The sequence below is a fragment of the Peromyscus eremicus genome, chromosome 15 (assembly GCF_949786415.1).
Source record: "Peromyscus eremicus chromosome 15, PerEre_H2_v1, whole genome shotgun sequence".
Lineage (NCBI taxonomy): Eukaryota > Metazoa > Chordata > Mammalia > Rodentia > Cricetidae > Peromyscus > Peromyscus eremicus.
In genome coordinates this window covers 24,304,066-24,327,890 of record NC_081431.1, presented here as the reverse complement: position 1 = coordinate 24,327,890, position 23,825 = coordinate 24,304,066, and the positions used below count along the sequence as shown (strand labels likewise).

General features: G+C 41.3%; 1 protein-coding gene across 2 annotated transcripts in view; it reads right to left on the bottom strand.

Moving 5' to 3' along the window:
- Positions 1 to 23,825, bottom strand: part of Atf6 (activating transcription factor 6) — a 169,386-nt gene that overhangs the window by 23,113 nt on the left and 122,448 nt on the right. For both annotated transcript variants that reach the window (XM_059280171.1, XM_059280170.1), the window contains exon 16: positions 21,791 to 21,875. In XM_059280171.1, coding sequence (XP_059136154.1) covers positions 21,791 to 21,875 — 85 coding nt within the window. The remainder of the gene's footprint in view (positions 1 to 21,790; positions 21,876 to 23,825) is intronic.

Genomic DNA, 23,825 nt, shown 5'->3' with positions numbered 1-23,825 from the left:
CAGAAAGGCATCTGGGGTAGGTCACTGAGAGGAATTTTTTGACTCAGGGTCTACAGTACTGAGGAAGGCAACCAAGCAAGGATCTGGGGAAAGAGCATTACAGGAAGTGGGAAATGCCAGTACAAAGACCCTGAGGCTGGAGCGTGCCTGGGGATCTGAGCAACAAGGAGGGCAGCCCAGCCAGGGCAAGGTATAAGGAGATGAGGCCACAGAGAACCAGGAGACCTGCTTCCTTCCTGGTCACCCAGATTGAGTCCTTTACTTAGAAGGTCTGAGCAGGATCTCAGGCTATGACCTATGATGTCACTCTGGCTAACAGCTTGTTTATTTCAAGGTCCAGGAGAACAAGTTACGTTTGCACAGTTCTTAAGGACTAACTGTGTTGGTATCTGTGGAAGGTCTTCAGAATGTTAAGAGATATAAAATGTGAGGACTGTCACCATGTGGAGTTTTGTGGCAGAGTGGAAATGCCAAGCTTTATAATAGTTATGGATCTGAAGGCTAGCTGTTCCAGTTACTAGCTAGCAAGTTTACTGATACCTAACCATATTTCAAGAGTTAATTATGCCAAGCACCTATCATAGCAAGCAATATACACTTTTCAATATAGCAAGAAATGAAAGGTGCCTCTGCATTCCAGAGCACGGGTATTCTCAGAGCATCAGCGATCCTGGGGTCTAGCCTGCCCTTCCACTACCTGTTTCATGGTCTTACAGAGAGGAAGTTGATGCACTGTCTACTTTTCATTCATTCAACTTACAATGACGCTGCTTTCCTGGGGGCAATGTGAGGGTTCAGGAGTGAATACATATAACATCACTGTACAACAAGAAAGACTGCAGTGTTCCTACTGTTCATACAAGTGTGGCTAAGACTAATGTTAAGACAATGGAAAAAAAAATCCAAGGGAGTGGCTGCATTGGAAGCCAACAGACTGATCTGTTTATCTTGAAAACAGTATCCAGAACTTTCCCCCCTTGTTCAATCCCAGATAAGGGAGGAGAAGAGGAGGCGGAGGGGAGACAGGAGGTGAGGAAGAAGACCAGGGAGGGGAGAGCTCCTTGTAGCAGCAGATCTCTATCACACTGTAGAAACAGTGTCAGAGAAGAAACAACGGCAAGCACTAAAATCCTCAAGTCCTCAGTAAGTGTGCCAGAAACACTAAGAACGCCAGCCCGTTCCCTATCTCTCTCCAGTTTTAAGGCAAATTTATCCAAACAGCTCCAGTAACTTGGTCTTTTATTCTGACCTGAACCCTTGACATTGTTTTCTAGGCTTCTTCAGTGAATACCTTGGGGTCCTTCCTGTTAAGCAACTGGATCCACAGCATAGTTTTTATGGGATATGGTTAGTCTCACAGAAGTCAAGCTATAGCCTAAAAACTGGGTTGGTTTATGACTTAGAATTTCTTCAGAGAGCCTCCTTTTCCTGAGATTCAAACAAACAAACAAACAAACAAACAAACAAAGGACACAACAACAATAAAACCTTTAATGCAGAGAAGAACTAAGGGCCAGCAGTGACCCCTTACTTTCATAACATCCCATCAAAATCCCTCCAAATTCACAAAGCTACCTTAGTTTGCAGCTGGGCATCACAAACCCTAAACAACCAAAGTACAGTCATCACCTAGGTGCTTGCACTAACAGATATTACACGATCTTTAAAAACCTACAAATATGCTTAATTTAACCTTTATTTTTAAAGTGGAGACTGACATTCTCAATTTAATTAACTCAGCATATTCAGGTATGTTCTTCCAATGAAAGTTTGTCCCTACGATCAATGTGATTCAATTACATAAATATTTATACAGCAGCTGCTATGTGCTAGGCAGTGTGCTGGGTGTTGGAGAAACAGAGATGAGTAAGACCTGGCCCCCAATCAAAGCATTTGACATCTAGTAAAAAGAGCAGCTATGTAAACACACCTAACAGGGCCTAAGTGTGAGATGGGTAGGTATGGGTGCAGTCTCACCTCACAAGGAGGCAGGGTGTCCACCCTGACATGGCAGAGGTGGCGACAGGAAAGGCTTTCTGAAGGAGATACACTTGAGCCAGACTTTGGAGGATTCTTCTGAGCTAGGGAAATTCTGGAGTGGGTAAGCATGAGGGAATACATCAAGTCTGGGTGATACACCGTGCAAGGTGCTGCTGAAGAACACAGTGTGGGGCGGGACGGGGCAGATGAGGCAAGGGAGGAGGGAGGAGAGGCATTCACAGAGCTTAGGAGGAATCCCAGGGGCAGTGGTGAGCACTGAAGGGCTCTAAAGAAGTGAGACACGGGATCAGAGTGGAATTTATTGGAATTGCTATTTATTAAACAGTGCAATGTTATTTATTAAGTGGCACTGTTTACCCTGCAAGAAAAGCCACGAGGTACAACAAAACCTACTATAAGAGTTTATTAAGGGAATAGAGAGGGGGTGTGCATAGGCCTATGGAATGACCGTGCAGGAAGAGAGGGGAGGAATAGACGGAACCCACTTTTATAAGTGCCCCCCACATGTGCATATGGGCTTACATAGTTACGCCACACATGTGCATAGATTACGTGATCATGCAGCACATGGGTTACGTAGGATGTAAGGCCCTAGGATGACTAAGCATCTTGCCTGGCTACATAGCTGGGGGAGTGGCTAGGAATTCTAACAGGAATAGGACGTTCTGGTGGTAATGTGGGAAACAGAGATGGTAGGGGATGGCAGCAACAATAAACAGATGCCTCAGTCCTAAACCTTACATGTTCTAATTTATTTCCTCAGGAGCATTCTGTTGACTCATACCTACTAGTTAAGATAAAAACACAGAAGAATACTTTCCATACAAGTCCAGCGTGTAAAGTATACCCCACTTGATGTGTGAGGCACACTGTTTATAAGTTTAGTTCATCTCTGAAAAAAAGCCTAGTGTAAAAGTAGAATATTCAAATCAGGCTCTTAGGCCAACAGTGACTTTTGGGGCAACAAAATGATATGGCCTACTGTAGAATTTTCAGAAACAGGCTGTTCGGAAGGGTTCTGGAGAAATAAAGGATTAGGAAGGGATTACTGAAGAATTTGCTACATTTCCTACACTGCTTTCAATTTGTATGCTGCCTTTTATTGGGACTAACTTTGGTTACACTACTGAAAAACAGACATACATACTTCTGTGGTTATGTCTGCTCAGAAATTAGTACGACTAAACATATAAAAGCAATGAAACACTTTATGAGAAAGAAACATATTGGTTTATAGTACTGACAGGTGGGAAGGGGTCTAAAATCAGGAAGGGAACCAATACACACTGTTCATTTAATCCTTAAAACAGCCTTTATACCTGTGGATGATGGTGGTGCATGGCTTTAATCCCAGCACTCGGATTAAACTCAGTCTCTGTGAGTTCACGGCTATCCTTGTCTACAAAGTGAGTTCAGGCCAGCCAGGGCTACATAGCAAGACCCTGTCTCAACAACGACAAAATAAAGTTGGACATTATCAAAACAACAACAAACCAAAACAAAACCTTATGAGGTACGTGGCAGAGCCCCCTTATTACAACATCACAAATGTAGTCTTAGGTATTTATATTAATTTCTCCAAACACACAACTGTGAAGTGGTAGAATCAAATTTGAACTCAGGTCAGAGCTTGCTGTCATGGGAAAGTATCAGATATGTTACATAATAATAAGGGGAGTCTACTGGGTACCTCATAAGGTGGTATAAACCATCATGCTTCTTTCTTGAAAAAAAAAAAAAAAAGTATGTTATTTGGGGAAGGAATCTTCCTGGGAATGGTTAGTGCAAAGAGCGTTGTTCCAAGAAAAAAAATCAGAGTATGTGAGAGCTGGTTATAACTCTTCCTTGGGAATTTATGGGTTACTGCAGGAACCAGGTTTAGGGTCCCCGGTGGTGGAATGACCTCACTCCTTAGAACGCAACGCAGCAAAACATGCTAACTGTCATGCAATGTTTGTTTTTTTGCAAGCTTGTAAAAACATATTGGGGGAAGGAGGAGTTGCTGAACTTGAAACCAAAAAGAAGAGCAATGGAGAGACAGCTTGGAAGGAGAGACGCCCCGATTCTCACTGCAGGGAGACTGACAGTTGGATCTGCACTCCTGACTAGCACAGGACTTTACAGTGGGTGTTAGGCATGTGTTTTCTTTAAAGGGACTTTGGGAGAGTATGTGGTGCAGTCAATACAAGCTCTGCTAGCACTGGGAAAGTCTATAACCCACAGGAACCACAGGACTGAAAAACAGCAGCACACAGGTCTGTGTTGCTTTCAAGTCCCCACTACATCAGTGGCTTTTGTTCCCGGTAAAGAATTTCCTGCTCCTTCCTTGGCCAACGGCCACCCACCTTCCATCCCCACTCCCCTCTCCAGGACTGATGACAGATCCCAGAACTCATGTATGCTAGGCAATAGCCCTGAGCCTCCTTGCCTCCTGTTTTCCATTTGAAGACAGGCTCTTGGTTAGTTGCTTAGACCCTGAACTTGTAACCCTCCTGTCTAAGCCTTCCACTTAGCTGAAATACAGGTGTATACTACTGGCTAGCACTTCTTGTTTCTATCAAAATTGTCATCAGGTTCTGTGAAGTGGATCTATTTAAAAGACATGGAGGAAGATAGTAACAACTTATTGTAGTTATAAATCTGGAGGAAGGTCTGGAAAGTGCTGGGCGAGAAGCATTATGTTGTTTCCTCTGTCCAGTATTCATGCTGGGATTAAAGGTATGCACCACTACACCTGTCCTCTGCCCAGATAGCCTACCAGAGTTGGTGCAGCTTCCAGGGAGACCTCATGCACAACAGAAGCACCTGCTTGGATGAGCTCTGCTCACATTAAAAGAACAGGTATGTGGCTTCAAACATTGTTAAACATCTTTTCACAGAGTAAAGTGTTATATTTACAGTAGTTACAGATTACATAGACACCAGCAGGTACCTACCAGACTATCTCTGCTTAATTTCCAAACATCACCTTGTACATGGTTTCACTGTTTTCATGTGGTTCTTTACCAGTTATGCTGACATTAAGAACCACGCTACTCCTAAACAAAGTACACTACTGCTCCTCCATGATAATAACCTCATAAACTTTACAAAGACCACAGAGGGCATGCTAGGAAGTTTCTGAATAAAAATTGGCCCAAATCAAATTTTTTCAAGTTTCCTACATTTGCTAATTTTCTCTTTCTCTGGCATTTCATAGTAGGACCAACTAAACCAAACTCAAGAAAAACAAATTCATTAGTTTAGTAGAAAGGAAGACGGTGTTCCTTTGACTTACCTACAGTATCTATTTGGCTCCTAAGACATTCTCAGCATAAAGATGTGAATATAACATATGTGTGAAGAAAATCTCATGTCTATTCCAGAAAACATGAACTCAGAATGCAATACCAACACCTACGCACTGAGGGGGCTACAGACAAGCAGGGGAGCAAGGCAACACCAGAGCAGCAGTGTGTGCTGACATGAACTCTGAAAGACCCATGAGACTTCTCTACTTAAAGGTAGAAGCAGGAAAAAGGGTGTGTGTGTGTGTGTGTGTGTGTGTGTGTGTGTGTGTGTGTGTGTGTATGAATCTCACTGAAAATACAAATAGTTAGTTGAACAGACTAAGAGCAGATGTTTTCCAGTTTAGTTCTTAGAAAGATACCTCCCCTCTGCTAAATAGAGAGGATCCCAAGGAAGTATCATTTTCCTTCATCAGCAAAAAAATGTTGAGTTATATTCATGACAGAAACATTTCCTCATGAATGAGTCTCTAAGACACAATAAAATGGATAAGATGATATGCAAACAGTTGAACAGGTCCTTTAAAATGAGGTTAATTGGATACATGAACATTATCCCCTTGTCTTCAAGTATAGCAAGAATGTTCTACTATAATATACATGAGTTTATGTAGCTATTGGGTGTATACGTTTTTTCATCCTGGTGTCTCTCACCTCTTACCACAATGACGAGAACTTCAGGAATGTGACTTGAACTGACTATATACAAAGGTATTCACTGAGGAACTACATGCAGGATGGGACTCCCTAGAATAAAATGGAGAAGGTGGCACTGACAAGCTAGCCCAACTGTCAGCAGGCTTAAAGAGAAAAAAAAAATCAAAATTAACTGTCCTTGGAATGGGTAGACAGGAGATTTATCATGTTCATGGCCCAATTCTTTTAATGGTTCCTATTAGCTATCACAGTCTTAGTGTGAGCCAGTTTTCCTGGAAAAATAAATTGTCACACACAAAGAAATGTAGACAAAAACGCGAGGAGACAGACTCTCTGTACTATTAAATGTCATGTTATATTTGAATATAGAACTAGTTTGTTGGTCTGGGACAGGCTGGTTTATGAAAGTGGCTGATGGCTACTTTTGGAAAATGTTTTCTAAAAGAGAGTTTTGTATGTTTAAGTGCCAAGGAAAAGTAAGCAAACCCTGAAATTGATGTCTCCTAAATTCAGATGGAATGAATTTATACAAAGGTCTTTAATTAGATGAACTTAAAATCTCAGAAAAGCTGTACTTTATAGTCCTCATGTTTCTTCATACTTTAATACAGTGGTGAAAGCAGCTCTTCTGGTTTATCATAAAAGACACAAGGACTAGTCTGTGAGCAAGTCTTGCTGTGACCTGAAATGCTTCTTCTTTGTTGCCCATCATGGATGATGAGATCATCAACACAGTACCTTCTAGTCTGCAGTTACAGTACCAAATGGATATTGAGTTTTACTGTCTTCACTCACTCACACAGTGTGCTTAAGAGAAAGGCTAAAGATAACAACAAGTGGTAGTCTACAGAATACTGTAATGGACCATGCAATGGACCATGAAGTCCAGTTATGGTCACTTGAAGCTTCTCAGTTACCTTAATAGTTAAGTATGGCTAATGCCTATTTCGTATAATCTCTGTGAAGACCAAATGCAAACCATATGCCAATGAACACAGGAAAATATATAATGCACATAGTGGGTGCTCAAAAAGGGAGATCTGAACCTGAACTTAAAATTCTAAACTACTGAAGCTTCATGAAAACATCAACACTGGTCCTTGCTATAGTTTAGGTATCCAAGTGTCTGGGCCTTCAGTAGAGGTATTAATATCAATGATACTCTATGTCCTACCATTTTGTCTGCCACCTCAAGGTGCAGCCCAGCTGTAAATGAGCCAGGGTTTTGCAGATGATGGCTGATGAAGTCCAGGTAGATGAAAATGAAGGCAAGCGAAGGGAATGGTGGAAGGACATCAAAGTTGAGTCACTTGAGCTCTAGAGCTGTGACGGGGTAGGGCAGATGGGGGCCTGGGAGAGGGGAGTGGGAAAGTTACACCAATAATTTCTAGAGTGAAATTTGTACATTGTAAGGTATTCAAACTATTTTCTGTTGCAGGATATTTGATCACACTATGTGAAAATTTGTCACTGTTTTACCTTGCCTGCCTAGGCACCCTCTGATTAGTCTAATTAGTTCCCGGTAAAGAATTTCCTGCCAATAGCTAGGCAGGAGAGGATAGGTGAGATTTCTGGGGAGAGAGAATAATTCTGGAAAGAGAGGCGGAATTAGCCATCGAGACACAGAAGGAGTCAGACGTGCAGAATGGAGGAGAGGTAAAAAGCCATGTGGCAGAATGTAGAATAACAGAAACAAGTTAATTTAAGTTATAAGAGCTAGTGGGACAAGCCTAAGCTAATGCCTAACTTTTAATATTAATAGTAAGTCTCCATGTCATTATTTGGGGCCTAGAGGTCTAGAGAAAGTCTGACAAAAAAGACTGGCTACAATTTTCTGCTTATTTACTGGATTATCCTACAGTTTATGTGTTATAATGTATATGACTAATTTTTATAAAAATTGAAAAATGTTATAATACTTTGTAATAAGATTACAATTAACAATAAGATATCTTTACTTAAAAAAAAAATCCCTAAACTATCTAGCATATAGTCAGTGAATGCTCAAAAAGCATCCTATTTAAAAAACACTTTAGCTTTTTGGAGCCCAGTGCCTAGAGTTGGACACCTTACACAGCCTTGGTGCAGGGGAAGGGGCTTGGACCTGCCTCAACTGGATGTACCAGGCTCTGCTGACTCCCCATGGGAGGCCTTGCCTTGGAGGAGGTGGGAATGGGAAGTGGGTTGAGGGGAGAAGGCTAGGGGTGGGAAGAGGGAGGAGAGGGATCTGTGGTTCGTATGTAAAATGATAATAATAAAAAATACTTTAAAGTGTGTGAGCATCTTGGATCAACATTATTTATTTCTACCATCTTACTGTTCCAACAGTGCAGTTCATATTTTTCTGATGATTTGCTCCGGAACCTTTCTTCATGGAGCCCTGTACATTATTTCTTTAAAATGAGAAAATTGATGCAAACATTTCACTATCAAGTAGGTTGCTTCTGCTTAAAAAAAAAAAACCAAAAAAACATAAAAGACATGGCACTGTTTATGATTTCCTCTTGTATTTATCCATGTATTAAGTTATATCAGAGTCACACAGTAACAACATCACAATGAGCTGACCTTTCAACAGATGGCAGAAGGGTCCTCTAATACATTTATATCCTCCGTTTCCCCTCCCCAAACACTAAGTCATTCTTCTTTCTATGCTCTCAGTGGTGTGAACAGACTACACTTGTCATTTAGCTACAGTGCTTCATCCTGGGATCTGGAAGAATGTGTTCTAGTCTCAGCTCTGTAAGTAGCTGGGTTGGATCAGCTATTTATTTCCCACCATCTTTTTTTCTCTTATCTGTATCAAGAAGCTGTTTGTCCCAGAATATGTTTCTCAGCTCTAAGACTCTTTATGAAGTCTGTGTGTCCTGCTTCCCAGTAAAGTTACTAAATCTGAAGCATGAATCATACTGAACTGCAGTCACATTACATTAAAAACAAACATTGAACCAAATTATTCTATTTTATGGTACCAAACTAAGCAATAATTGCCAAGGAACTTAACATTTACAGTGAGAACTATCTTCGTTCTTAGTCAAGCAAATGTTTTGTTTATTTGTTCTAGGTAAGAGGAAACTGGAAGGAATGACTAACGGAATAGTTTTCTATGTGAATTATTCTGTCTTTTTATCTCCACAAAACATCAATATATTTCAGACTTAACAAGCATGGTTGGTCCAAGTAACCAAAAGCATACAGGAGAAATGACATTATGTGACTTCGGAAGTTAAATTTAAAAGGTGGTGGTTTCCATTCTGGGCGATCTCACTTGCTTACTTTCTCATACTCATGGATCAGTTGCTTTGAGGGAAACAATGTGATAAGCAGCCCCATGGAGAGATCAACAGCCATGTAGGTGAACTTAGAAGCACATCATTTAGTTCCAGTCATGTCTTTAGGCCTAGACAGCATCTGAACTGCAACCTCAGAAGATACCTGATGCTAGAATCACCTTGCTAAGCTCCCTGACCCTTGGAAACAGTGTGAGGTAAGATTCTTTTAAACTAAATGGAAATAGATAACTAATATGGATTAAAAATGTTTTTATTGAAATGAAGTACCCATCATTTTTTTGCCTAGATGATAACTTTTCTTTTTTTTTTTTTTTTTTTGGTTTTTCGAGACAGGGTTTCTCTGTGTAGCTTTGCGCCTTTCCTGGAACTCACTTGGTAGTCCAGGCTGGCCTCGAACTCACAGAGATCCGCCTGGCTCTGCCTCCCGAGTGCTGGGATTAAAGGCGTGCGCCACCACCGCCCGGCGATGATAACTTTTCAATTGTGGTCTCTGTAAAAGCACCATCTTTTATAATCTTTTACCCTACTGTTAGGGATTATTTTAAAGTATTATTAAGTTTGTTCTTTGACAGTTTCCAACATGTATATAGAATGCATTCTGATTATTCTCTTTCCTTGCCCTCTCATCCCTAGAAATACCCCCAACAGTTCCTTTCCTAGATTCAAGCCTTGCAGTTTCGTTTTTGACCCATTTAGTTCAATCAAGGACATCTGTGTGACCACTGGATTGGAACCATCCATTAGAACCTTGTAGAGTCACCAGTGGGTACACAACTAAAGGCAATGCCCTCCTCTCCCTGAATCTATCAGTGGTATATGGTTCAGTAGTGAGGTATGGGGCCTCTGAGTCTCTCCTCCAACCCTGCTGTGAGTTCATGACTGCAAAGGCTGCATCCTTCCCAGGAGATGGCGTTCTGCAGCTCTTCTACCCACCTGTCAGCCTTTGCATCCTTCCCAGCCCTCTTCTATAACGTTCCCTGTTTACCCTGTGCGTCCACGAGCCTTAGGGAAATCTCTTGAACCACACTGTTTTGCCTCTTCCATGTTCAAAACCTTTAGTTGCTCCTCAAATTCATAGGATTAATCAAACCCCATACTATCTCATATACAAGGCTTTGATGAACTGGCTTCTGCTTGCCTGCTTGGTTTACATTAAGCTTATTTTAATCTTCCAAAAGGGCTAAAGTCTTTCTTTCTCTGATATTCCTATCTATACTGTTCTTATGTCTAGAATGCCTCATTCATGATTCAGTACAGGGATCACTGTGTTTGTGTATTTAATTAATTATATATTTTTCTTGGAAAACAAGAGCAGTGCCTGGTTTACATAGACGGTGTATACATTTGTTATGGCTTGTGTATGAATATCATTCATAGGCTCATGTGTTTGAACACTTGGTTTCCAGATCAGGGTGCTGCTGGAGAAGTTGTAGAACCTTTAAGAGATGGGCCTACGAGGAAGAAGTGGGTTGTCCAGGGTGGGGGGTGGGGGGAGGAGGGGCTTGACAGTTATAACCTGGGCCAGTCCTCGTCTCAGATTTTTCTGCTTCCTGAGTCTCCAAGATGTAAAGAAGCAGTTACTGCAAGCTCCTTCCACCTCAGACCAAACTACCATACCTTCCCCAACAAGGCGGCTGGCACTCTCTGGTCTGGAGCTAAAGTAAATCTCTCTTCCCTTAAGCTGCTTCTGTCAAGTATTTGGTATCAGAAACAAGGAAAGCAGCTAATAGGACATTTAATTAATTCATTTCAACAACAGTCCCTATTTATTATATATTGGGCACTTATTTTTGTAAGGTACTAGGAATAACAAAGAAAAAGAAGAAGTAAGGTTCTTTATAAAGCATTTTTTACATTTATTTATCTTGTGTGTATCTGTGTGTGCATTGTCACAGTGTGCATGTGAGGGTCAGGACAATGTGTGGGAGTGGTTCTCTCCTTCTAACCATGTGAGTTGTGGGGATTGAACTCAAGTTGTCAGCCTTGGTGGCAAGTATCTTTACCTGCTGAGCCATCTTGCTGGTCCCAAGTAAGGTTCTTAACCTACTATTTAGGAGAAAAGTCAGACAAATGAACTACTGATTACATGTGAGATAAAGGTTACAAAACGGAAAGAGTTCAGCATGCTGGGCATATCAAGCTGGGGAAGGGGCCTAACGTATGCTGTCCACCCAGGGCAGCCTTCCACGAGTGGTTGTTAAGCAGGGCATTTAATAGAAAAAATGTATCAGGGTTAAAAAAAAAAAAGTCTTAATTTCAGCCCCAAGTCACCATAGTCAGCATCATCACCAATGCCATTATCCTCCTCCTCATCGATAAAAACATCAATAAAGAGGAAGAGGGGACAGAGGTGGCTTAGCAGTGGCACACATGAACTTAACAGATGGTATTTGACAGAGAACACAATCAGAAGCAAAGGGAAAATCACACTGGTTTCATCAAGAGAAATATACCACATAGAATCTGAAGATACTCCATAACGCTCATCTTTTCACCAGCTTTCCAAAGAGATGTGATAAGACTGAATCCATTCTAAAGAGAATGACCAGAACTTGGGTACTAAGAAAACAAGTTCAAAGAAAAGGAGCTTCTAGCCAGGTGTGATGGAGCATGCCTCTGATCCCAGCACTTGGAAGGTAGAGGCAAGCAGATCTGAGTTCAAGGTCAGTCTGGTTTACACGGCAAATTCCAGGACCTGGGCTACACTGAGAGACTTTGCCTCAAAAAAAAAAAAAAAAAAAAAAAAAAAGAGGGCGTTGGGGGTGGGGAAGGAAAGGAAAGAAAAATTGCTTCTGAGGCAGGCATGGTGACATGACAGAAAGAAACAACAGACCTCTAAAAGTTGGGTCTTGGAACATAGAGATTCAGAAGGTATGCGCTGCAAACAGCTGAAGGTTATCATGCAGAAGAAAGATTACATTCATTTATAACACTGGATTAAGGAAGAGACAGAAAAGGGACAATTTACAATTGCCAGAGCTATTTAAAGCAGGCAGACTATCCCTGGAAGTAATTCTATCTCAACTGGTTGGCCACTGAACAAAATGTTTCAGAGGGGATCCAAACCCTGAAAGGGAATTAGCATGGACGACTTTGCACTAAGGCCTTGTCAATCCTAATAGTCTATGGTTTGAATCCATGGACATTAATCTTTCCTTGCCCTAATCTATATTTCCATAATGCCAAGTGGATCAGACTTCTCACAGAGTTCTGTCCCATATAGAAACTAGAGTGGAAGAACAAAGTGGGTTTTAGCTATCTTTAAGGGGGTTGCTTTCATGGCTTTCCTAGCACTTCCTCCCTTAGCAACTACTTTACAGTTTGCATTTGCCTCATTATTTAGTCTAAACCTGGTTCTTAAGGCAAGTTTGTTTCTGTAAAATCATAGTAACTGAAGAGACAATATCCCTTTGGGTAATACACACACACACACACACACACACACACACACACACACACACACACAAACATCTACTTAATCTGTACCTATATGTTAAGATTTTACATAAAAACTCTAAAAATACAGAACTTTGGAGCCTCTGTAATCCTTACTATAAAAGGTCAAGTGGAAAACTATGTTCCAATGTGGACAAAACGACAATGTATTTGATATGTACATCTGTAAGATGATGCTGGCCTACCACATCCTCAGCTTCCAGATGTCTTAAATAACAAATTAGCCTGCCAGTGCAGATAGAACTGTGCAGTGCTCCACAGAAAGTTCTGATCCCTAGTGTTTCCAGCTGGTACTACAAAAGAGAGTCCACAGAGGAGCTGAACCTATACTTACTGAACAGTTCTGAAAAACAGAAACTGAGGTTGTGTGAAATGGTTCAATATTTGGACAAAGTGCAAGGATCTTAATTTTCCAGTAGAATGATAGGTCTACTCTGATGTGTGTAAAAATAAAGAATCGGATTTTTTAGAGCTAGTAGGAAATATAAAAAAGTTGGCTTAAGTAGATGCTGACCTCTAGTTTTTATTTACTGAAAGCTAAACCATCTGTTCGAGTAGAAACAGATTTTTGCCACACAGCAGGAAGAGGAAAAGGTCTTCCTGAAAAGGAAGGAGCCTCTAGAGGTCAACTGGGTACAATGGGCTTTGCAACTAGCTCCTTGTGTCAAGGAAGGATCAAAACCCCACAAGACCCATGCAAGCTGCTCCAATCTAAACCCCAGAGTCTTGTGAAGGATCCTACAGGCTACATAATCAGTAAATAAGACAAACTCCATAGAAGACATTTTTCCTGTGCAACTGCCAACATGTCATCAAAGCCACAGTCACTCTTGGCAAAGAAAATTCTATCAAGTGCATAGAGACAGCTCTGTCACCACTGCTGCTTCATCCACTAAGGGCACAGATTTCTTTCCAGAGTTTCTTTGTAGAAGAAGATTGCAGAAAAGCTGTGCTAACGGGAGGAAGCCATGGTATGAGAATTCAAAGTGGGTATACTGATGATGTAAGAGCAAAGGGGGAATAAGGGCAGCAAGAGGAAATGAAAGGCAGGGGAGGGCTACAGAGAGCCGCTCTGTGTAAACACAACATGGGAAAATGCCCAACTTGAAAAGAAGCACTTCTGAAAATTAAGTAACGTGGTAATCTCCAGAGAAGAGCAAGGGAGGAGACTGATCAATGTGAACAACAGCACAGTCAACAAATAAGAGCATCTTTGAGTAGAGTAGGATGATGTTGGAAATGAGAGGTATGGTGGTGTGTAGTGGGGGAAAGGTAACAACGGGCCTAGAAAACTGTGGTGGCCCACGGGAGAAGGAAAATCGTTTAGCAGTGGTAGGACTTTGGAAGTGTCTTCAAGGGGAAGCAGGAATGAGACAGGACAGCTGGCAAGGAGGCAGGCAATCTGTAACAAAGGCCACATATGCACAGGGGCCGGAGTAACTTCTCTACCTAAAACTCCTTAGCTCTCAGCAGTTTCTTCCTGTACTGATCAACTCATTTTCTACCTCTACAGTTTCCATCTAATCTGGCTTCTGCCTATATCCCAACTTCCTCTCTCCTTATTTTTTGAGACTGAGTCTCTTTTATTCTGGACTGGCCTCCAACTCACTATGTGGCCAAGAATGACCTTGAACTCCAGATCTTTCTGCCTCTGTCTCCCAAGTGCTCAGATTACACCATACTTAGTTCTCAAATAAAATAAGAAAAAAATAAGGGCTGGGTATGTAGATTACTCAGTGGCAGTGTGCTTTGCCTGGTAAACTCAATGTTCTGGGTTTAATCCCTCAGCAAAGCAATCATTCTACCCATAAATAATCAAAAAGGCAAACAAACAAACAAAAACCCAGAAAGGAAACAATGAAAATATCCATCAAAGAATGGAAAAGCAAGCTATGGTAATTCACACAAAATAAACTAAAAAGACTCACCTGAGAACACAATGAGATGCCGAGTAGGGAAAAGAGACCTATCTCAAAGCTTATATACCTTATATTCCAATGATTTCACGTCAATAGCCCTCTCTTTTAAATAAGTTTTTCTGGTTACAGGTCCAGGACATATATGCATGTCTGCCTCCCATGTCATACACAAGGAGGCAAGAGGACCACTTGCAGGAGTCACTTTTCTCTTTCCCCCATGTGGGGCAAGGGGATCAAACTCAGCCCATCAGGTTTGTCAGCAAGTACCTTTACTCACCGAGTCATCTCACTGGCCCCGACAGCACTCGTGAAATACCAACACTAGGGTGTTGATGAAATGGTTAACATGGATTTGTCTTGAGGGATCTTTGTTCTTCATAAATCCACCAGCTTCCAAGGCTTATAGATTTTTTTCTTTGGAATTACTTTTGAAATTTTTCCTCTTTTCCATTTCAGGTCTTTAATAATCTCAATTGCTGCAGTGTCTCCAAGCTCAATTCTCTGCAAATTCAATTCACTTTACCCTTTCTCCAAACTCATCTTCTCTCTTTACTTCTGTCTGTTACACACCTCTGAAGAATTAATAGTTTCTTATTTTTGCAGTGCTTGAGATGGAACCCAGGGCTTCCCACAGGCTAGGTCCATAATCTATGACTAATCCATAGCCCATCCCCCAAAGTCTCTTTGACAGTCATGCTATGTTTTATAGCTTAAAGTAACTTCTTCCATTCACTAATGATCGAAGTCATCTGGATGCCTCTCTTGCAGTAAACATTTATTGCTCTTCTCTTGTCAATATGAGTCCCATTTAAAACTGTGTCTTCTCCCAGGCAACTTGCTCAGTCCACCTCAGCATGTGATGGAACACTGCAGAAGAAGCAGCTGCTCCTCTTACTACCTAACTCAACCCCATCCTCTAAAACACTCAAAGAACTGGTTGTTTCCTTTCCAGACCACAATGTACCTCATTATTCTATTTCTCAGTCTAACATGAAGCTACGTCTAAGTATTCGTCACAGTCCATGTACAATGAGGCACAGGCAAGGTATTTACTAGAAGTTTCTGAAAGATGTTCAGTTTCAGAGACACTGTTCTCTCTTCTTCCTACCTGGAATACAGATCCAATGACTTGATCGTCTGAGAAGGGTCAAGTGAACCCAGCCTTCTTGGTCTTGGTATCCTTAAGCTGTTGAGTCAATATTAACAACCAGGCCTGTTCACTGTAGCCCTTGTTGTGTATCTCTCAACCAATTGTCTAAGCCAGTTTAAGTTCAAGCTTACTTAGGATTTTGTCAGTTGTAGCTGGATGTAATCCTCACATAAACATATTCCCTATATTCTCCTTATCCTTTATAGCCCAGCTCAGGTTTCACCTCTCAAAGTACCAACTGATATCAGTCATCACAACTCTACTGTCTGTTAGAATATTCTTCAACTTTTTATTCCATATCAAAAGCATAGAGTACTGGTACTTGACTGAGTTATCTTTAAAAAGTGATTTCCCAAGCTGTTTCTGATGTGGTCGTCACTACTAGCCTGGGCTCAGAAGGCATCTTAGCTTCACTGGGGGTAGGATGAACTACAAAAAGATCCAATGAACTGAGTCAAATTGTACTCAAATCTTGAGCTTGACTCTGCATCCCTGAGGTGACAGCTTTCTCAGTACAAAACAGTAGTATTTGTTCAAGGCTGGAAGTCAAATTTTGGTCTTCACAAAGACATTGCCGACTAGAGGGACATTTTAATCACCTTGCCTTCTAACTATGCATAATTAGTGACCCATGCCTGCACTTGGAGAGAAAAAGTAATTTTTTTCAGATGGCTAGTGTGATTTTTTTCCCTCTGTTCTCAGTAGAAATTCTCAGTGTGCAAACAGCACTAATCAGAAGTCAAAAAGTCAAGAACTATGCTCATACATTGTTTCAACAGCTCCAATCACTTAACGTTCTGGATGCAACTTGAAATGGAATGAATTACAATGATTACAATGGAAATGCAGGGTTGCAAAATCCCCCTACACACACACACTCACAGACAGGCAACCTGCACACCTCAGCCTGCTAGGCAGACAGCTTGCTTGAGCAGCACCAACAGGACAGTTTCCAAATAATTTGCTTTGGGAGAGCTGCTTCCACCCAAGAGCAGTGTATCAACATTTTGTATTATAAAAACTAACACATGCATCTGGCGGGGTTGCTTCCTAACCTTCTGCTATGCTCTCTCCAACTAAAACTGTGTCTCAGGAGTTGGCACTGGCATCTGCATACCACTGCTGGTAAGCTCTAGATTTCCATTACATGGAAACTGCTCTGAGACTAAATATAATTACCCTTTAGCCTGACAGTCATTTGTTGCTCTACTCTGGCAGAATTAGGGCAACAGTGCTGCTCGCTCCCATTACTGTATGTGCACTAAAAGTCCCACAGCACAGAGCGGGAAGGAGACAGTGAGAACAAGTCAGTGAAAGCGCCGGCCAGTGACGGGATGCTTGTGCTGATATCAGCTTCATTCCTCCAGGAAAGACCTTTATAAAGTAGCTCCCATAAACAACCTCCTACACATTCGGTCTGTTGAATTATATATCAAAAGTGAAGGAAACGTGCAGTTTTACCATAACATACATGAAAATAATTTAAGAGCAGGAACTGCGGGTTTACAGCACTAAAAGAAGGACTTCTACAATCTCTTTCCTTTAAAGTAACAGTAGCTTTTCGTTTCCCATCCATTTCTCTGCCAACTATGCAAGCAGTTCTTAACACCCTTTGGAACAGATACGTAACATTTACTTTATTTCAATTTGTTTTCAATAGGAAGACCCCCTCCTCAGGCAGAGAAAGTCTGTCTTACAGCTTACTAACCTCTTTTCAACTCTCTTAAGAGACAAAGAAATTTAAATGATACAGAGAATACAAAATGAAGAATAAAGAATGAAACTGCCAGTAATTTCTTTAAAATTTCTATCACATTTAGTTGTGTGTGTGTGTGTGTGCGCGCGCTCAAGTGCACACGATGGCACACATACGGAGGTCAGGACAACCTGCAGGATTGCCTCCACCATGAGAGGTCTGAGGATTAAACTCAGTTTGTCACACTTGGCAGCAAGTGTTTTCAACCACTGAATCATCTTATTGGCTTGTGACCAGTCATTTCTAAATGACATAAATTTTATGCTCTTATCCTACTTTCTTTCTGTTTCTTAGCCTTTTTTCCATAGCCCAAGCTGACAAAGTATAATCATCATTCATGATAATTTAAGATCAAACACTGACCTGGAAATGTATTTACTTTGCTCAAGTTGGAAAGTCAAATTCCTTTTCCCAAATATCACTATCTAGTGAACTATAGAAACCAGTCACTCAATAACCTTTCTCTACCTTCTGTCCTTTACCACCCTCTCTAAAATTCTATAAGCACCATTAAGTCAGAGAGGAATCAACCCCAACTCACTTTTATTTCTAAGGTACGAGAAACTTCTGACTTCAGAAATGATAGGACATGCATTTTATTAAACATTCCCAGAAAGTCAAAGGACAGAGACATCAATTTACTTCCCCAACAATGCATGTCTGGTACGTAGTAACGCAGGTTTGGAACCCCCAGGAGAGACTTTTCTTTCAGAGCATCAAGAGGACAGGCAGAGGTTGTGAGTGGAGCTGCAGCGGGGCTGGTGGTAGTAGACACATGACACAGCTCTGGTGTGATTTTTTTTGTTCAGTGTAGCTCTTGGGGAGTTTATAAGCTGAGGGGTTGGGAAATGGATATAATGGAGATTTGAGAAATGAAAATAAGAATTCTTGTTTCAGAGAGAAGAAAGTAAATTCATTAGCAAGGATTTGCAGCAGCACAAAAATCAGTGGTCATAAACTTGAAGTCAGTCTTCAATTTGACTTGACTGGAATTTTCTAGTTAGTTTCAAATGCCTGACATCAGCATAGAAAGAAGAGCTGGATTTAACGAGGGTGGGTTTGGGGGGCAGGTAGGAGCTACGAAGAAAGAAAGGAGGCTAGGGATCCAGGGCTGTTTGCAAGAGCGGTGACAGTAAGGGACCGTGGAATCCAGGCTAGGTCAGGAAGAAGAAGGTCCAGTAAAGACGACACAGAGTTAGGGGAGGGCACAGAGTCAAAGGATGGAGCTCTGTGAGCGAGAACAGCTGGAGTCAGACACTGAAGGAAGGGACTAATAATGGTCAGAGTGGGGAGGAGGAGGAGGAGGAGGAGGAGGAGGAGGAGGAGGAGGAGGAGGAGGAAGAAGAAGAAGATTCCAGGACAGTGCTGTTTGTGACAAGATCTGACTAGAGTCACACAGATGGGGGGTGCCTGAGGCTGCATAAAAGAGATGACCGCGTCAAGAAAGGCCCTGGATGCATGGACTCTGCATAGTCATGCAGAGATGAGCGAGGCAGTGCTGCAGTCCCTGGTGGGGATGGCAGGTGACTGCAACCAAGGAAAGCTAGAGGAGTAAAGTCTGCCATCATACTTGAGAGATGCGGGCGACGGCAGGCGCGAGGAGACGTCTGCTGTTAGTTGTGATGGTGAACGAGGACACCATCCAGCTCCCTGCAGGCTCTGAGGTTGGTGAACGGCAAAATAAAATCAAGCTCTAACCTGAGAAACACCTCACAGTAAAAGGGTAAAGGTACTGTTCTGAGAAAAGGCTGCGGTGTAGCATCAACCTTAACATACGGGGTGTTCTCTGTCAGTAGTTCTTGAATTTTAATCTAATTTTTTCTAAGTTTATGATATCTTAAAAGGAAAAATACTCAGAACTTATTTGCAAAAAATCTGGAACAGATTAAAAAGGAAATGATCTTCTAACAATTGTATTTCCCAAATCCAGGAAAGATTTATCTTTAAAAATTATTCCCTGGCCAAGATAATCAGAGTCAAACAGCATCTTATTGTTTCTGGCTTGATATAAATGGACAGCTCACTGCTATAAAACAAAACCAGGCACTGTATTGCATAAGAGCCCAATCTCAGAAGAACAAAATCAAGTCACTTCTGCCTGGGTGATGTTTAGAGAACAGCTTCTCTGAAAATGAACAAACCAAAGTCAAAGAGTTCAAGCAAAGAAATCCAAGAAGCTATGGGATAAGAACAGATGAGATTTCACAAATATAATCTTAGGAGTATAACATAAGACATTTGGAGTAAATTATCCTCCATCAAGTACTAGTGTGATTATCTCATGAATATCTTTAGAGGTATGCGTGTGGTGGCAAGAAGACAATTTTGGTAAGTAGGTTCTCCCTCCGCTCTGTGGGTTGTAGGGAGCAAACTTGAATTACCAGGTTTAGCAGCAAGCACCTTTACCCAGTGAGCCATCTTGCTGGCCCATGTTCTGAATGTCTTCGTGAGACTAAGGACGTATCCTAACATTTTGCACTGTACTAAGGACATCATTTCTACTTTATACCCAGAGGCTGTCTCTAAGCATTTCAACTAAGCTATCTATATGCAGCTCTGAGATTCTGTAGACCTTTATGATCTTATATATGTAATAAAAATGTCTGATTTTTACTAGCATTTTACTAGGCTTTATCCCAAACTCGGTGTTTTATTTTACAGTGGTATTTGATAATTTGATTATGGCTCTCAATCAGAATGTAGTCTGGTTCACTTGCAGGCTAGGTCAAAGGGCTTTTCAATTCCATCTTCCTCATATACTCTGAGGTTCTGGTCACTAGTTAGAAATTCTATTATGTATTTTGCTAGATAAACTCTAGTTCAATGAACTGAATATTCCCATATTACTTATGGAGTACAGTGATTTCTGTGCCTGTCTTAGTTCTCCCTCTAGACGAGATGTTCTCAACCTATGGGTCATGACCCTTTGGAGGGTTGAATGACCTTTTCACAGGGGTTGCCTAAGACCATCTGCATATCAGATATTTACATTATGATTTATAACTGTAGCAAAATTACAGTTATGAAGTAGCAACAAAAATAATTTTATGAGGGATAGTATTTAGGGGTCACAGCATTAGGAGGTTGAGTACTACTGCCCTAGACTATAAGCAGAATCACTGGGCCTCCTCCTCTTTGAATAGTCCCTGAGTATCAGTATTATTTTTAGTCTGTTTAACACCCAGTACTCGTAGGTAGAACAAGTACAACTGTGACCTTATTAATATCAAACTCATTAAGATTACACATAAACAGGCTTCAGTGGCTTGTCTAAAATCTTATCCATATTAAGCTAAAATATGAAAGTTCCAAAACTATAATTGATAAGGTCACCATCAACATACATACATCAAGGATTTTATATATTGTATATAAGACTAGAGAGACTCTCTAAAGCAAGTATGTAGAGTAGTATGCTAGCAAATGTAAATACCAAGTATAGTACTTTGGGGGCCTGGAGAGATGGCTCAGAAGTTAAAGAGCATGTGCTGCTTTTGCAGAGGACCTGAGTGTGGTTCCTAGCACCCATGTCAGGTAGCTCACTACTGTTAGGTTCAAAGTGGGCCCCCAAAATGGCAGTGCTGATGACAATGTCCTAAACAGAAGGATTCTGACCCAGTAAACAGAAGGGTTGTTACTGGGTAAGCAGATACCTAAACTCATCATTCCTTAGGAATCTCATAAGGCAGATTTCTATTTACCAGGAAAGTCACTACTTCCCTTGTCTACCCCGGTGGTCAACTACCACAAGCAAGGGCATCTAGTCCCCAAACAGCCTGCTACAGATCAAAGCCCCCATGCCAAATCCCAGACCATTCTGGGCTGCACCTCTCTTCCCAGGAGCACCTGTCCCCTGACAGGGTTTTCCCACCACCTGCTGTTTTCTGCCCTCTGAGAGACAACCAGCAGTTTGGTTCCCCAAAGTTTTCTTTCTACCCACAGGGTAGTCTAGTTCAGTTTCACTATGTCCTTGCTTTCCATTACCTCCTTTAACTCCAGCTCCAGGGAGTTTGTGGGCACCTGCACATACCTCCCCTAATACACATAATTTTTAAAAAAAAATGAAAATAAAACTTAAGAAATATAGTGGTTTAAAAATAAGAGTAATGAAATTAAAATTAATATTGCATAAAAAGAACGGTGGGAAAACATTCCGAAATAATTTATGTATAAATTTGTCTTAGTGACTCTCTTGAATGTCCTTTCATTAACTCAGAGAACATTGGTCAAGCAAAGGACTCTCATATTGACAAATCAAAATTTCAACTTACCATTTATGTTTATTGCTGGTAATACAATTGACATTTTTGGTCTTGTGGTCTTGTTATGGGTGGTAGCTGGTAATAGCAAGTGATCCTAAAATTAAAAAAGAACAGCCTTTTATATATAACTGGCTTAGTCCAGGAACATTGCAAATTTATAATTTTAGGAAGCCAACATTTCACTTGGGTAATGAAAAATTGGTTTTTATAAGAACCTGGCTTAGAAATAATCAACTACACATGATCTTAATGCAATACACATTTACTGGGCGTGGGGATTATCTTTACCAGAAACACTGTGGCAGTTTTTGAATACTCCTGGATTCTGATAACAATGTATGATTAGGACCCCATAAAGAGTATTGGTCAAGTTGTCAAGACAACAGGTCTTAATTCTAGTTGTACCACTAAAGAGCCGGATGATCTGGACAAGCCTACATTCTCTGTCCAGGTTTTAGTTTCTAGTCCAACAGAACGACAGGGGCTGGAGTAAGTAATGTTATACATCCTAACTAAACAGCCATGTGCTCTTTTTCTTCTTTTTCAACATAATATTTTTATTGATTATTTGGGAATTCCACACAATACACCCCGATCATTCTTGCTTCTCATTCTTCCCAGGTCCACCCTTACCCTTGTGCCAAAAGAAGAAGAAGAGGAGGAGGAGTCCAATTTGTGTTGCTCATATATTCACTGGAGCATGGTCAAACTCCCATGGCCAGCCCATTAAAGATAACTGAGTCCTCCCCTTCACAATGCCCCAACCCCCGCCAGAAGCTAGCAATCGTGAATCGAAGTGAACTGAGTTACACTTCAGCAACCCTATCACAATTTTTAAGGGCTCTCCCTCTTCAACGACTTCTTGTCTAGATTTAAACAGCCATTTTCAAAACATTTGTAAAGGAGAGAAAGTTTTTGTCCTCCAAAATTCTCCTAAATTATCAATATTTAAAAGGCTAAAGCAGGTCCAGGGCCTAGGGCTCTGCCTGCTTTGTGTCTTCCTTTGAGGTAAAAATGACACAATGTTAGATATTTATCTGTGACAAGAACACACTAAAATGTGTGTGGGCTAGGGAAGCGGCTCAGGCTGCCACACATTCGACACCTGAGGGCACAAATAGGGGGATGTGCTGTAATCCCAGCACCGGGAAAGTGGAGACAGAAGGTGGCCTGGACTCAATGGCTCACCACCCTGGCCTAACTGGCCAGTGAAAGACCTTGTCCTAAGGAACAATACCAGAGACCAGCCTCTGACCTTTGCACATATGCACACACCCACATTCACACCTGCACATCCACACACCCACAGAAAGCACACAGTTAAAGAACTCAGTTTGTCTACCACAATTACACAGCTCTAAAATTGACAGCAAACGTTTGACGACCCGTAAGTAGTTCAGAGTATCTGAGGTGCCAGGTCTCCAGCCACACAACCACTTACAGTAAGAATAAGCCAAGGGGAGGCTGGCTGCACAACAGTGGGAAGGTTGAGTGTTTGGAAAATGTAGTTCCATCTGTAGATATTCTAAAGCCAGTCGTAAATGACTTATGACTTTGATACTAACTAGTATTACTAACAACTCTTTCCTAGCAAACACATGAAATTACCACAGGGGTAAAAGCTCTGAGAGCATTTCTACTTCCGGGAGCATGCTAGCCTAGGCTAAGAAGAACCTAAGCTGAACCTACTTGGCGCTGCTTTCTATTGTTGTTCCTATAGCTACTGTTCTAGCATTCAATCAACAAACTTCATGATGATTTCATATGGCCGAGAGTGATAAATGAAGTTATCCGCAAAGCAAAGGAAAAGCCTAGACTGTAAAAGACCAGTTAAAATAGACATGCATGAGCAGAGTTGTGTGGAGACTCTTGTGGTAACGCTATGCTTCATGGGATTCTAAGCCACGGTCCCATGAGCACGCACTTTCTAAGAGTGGCGAGAAGAGTGAGGAACTGATAGAATCCCAGCACTGGAGCAAGGACGGCTGTTTTTTCTTTCTCTGTTTTGTTTTGTTAAGTGCATTGTTAGACACAGAGATCACAC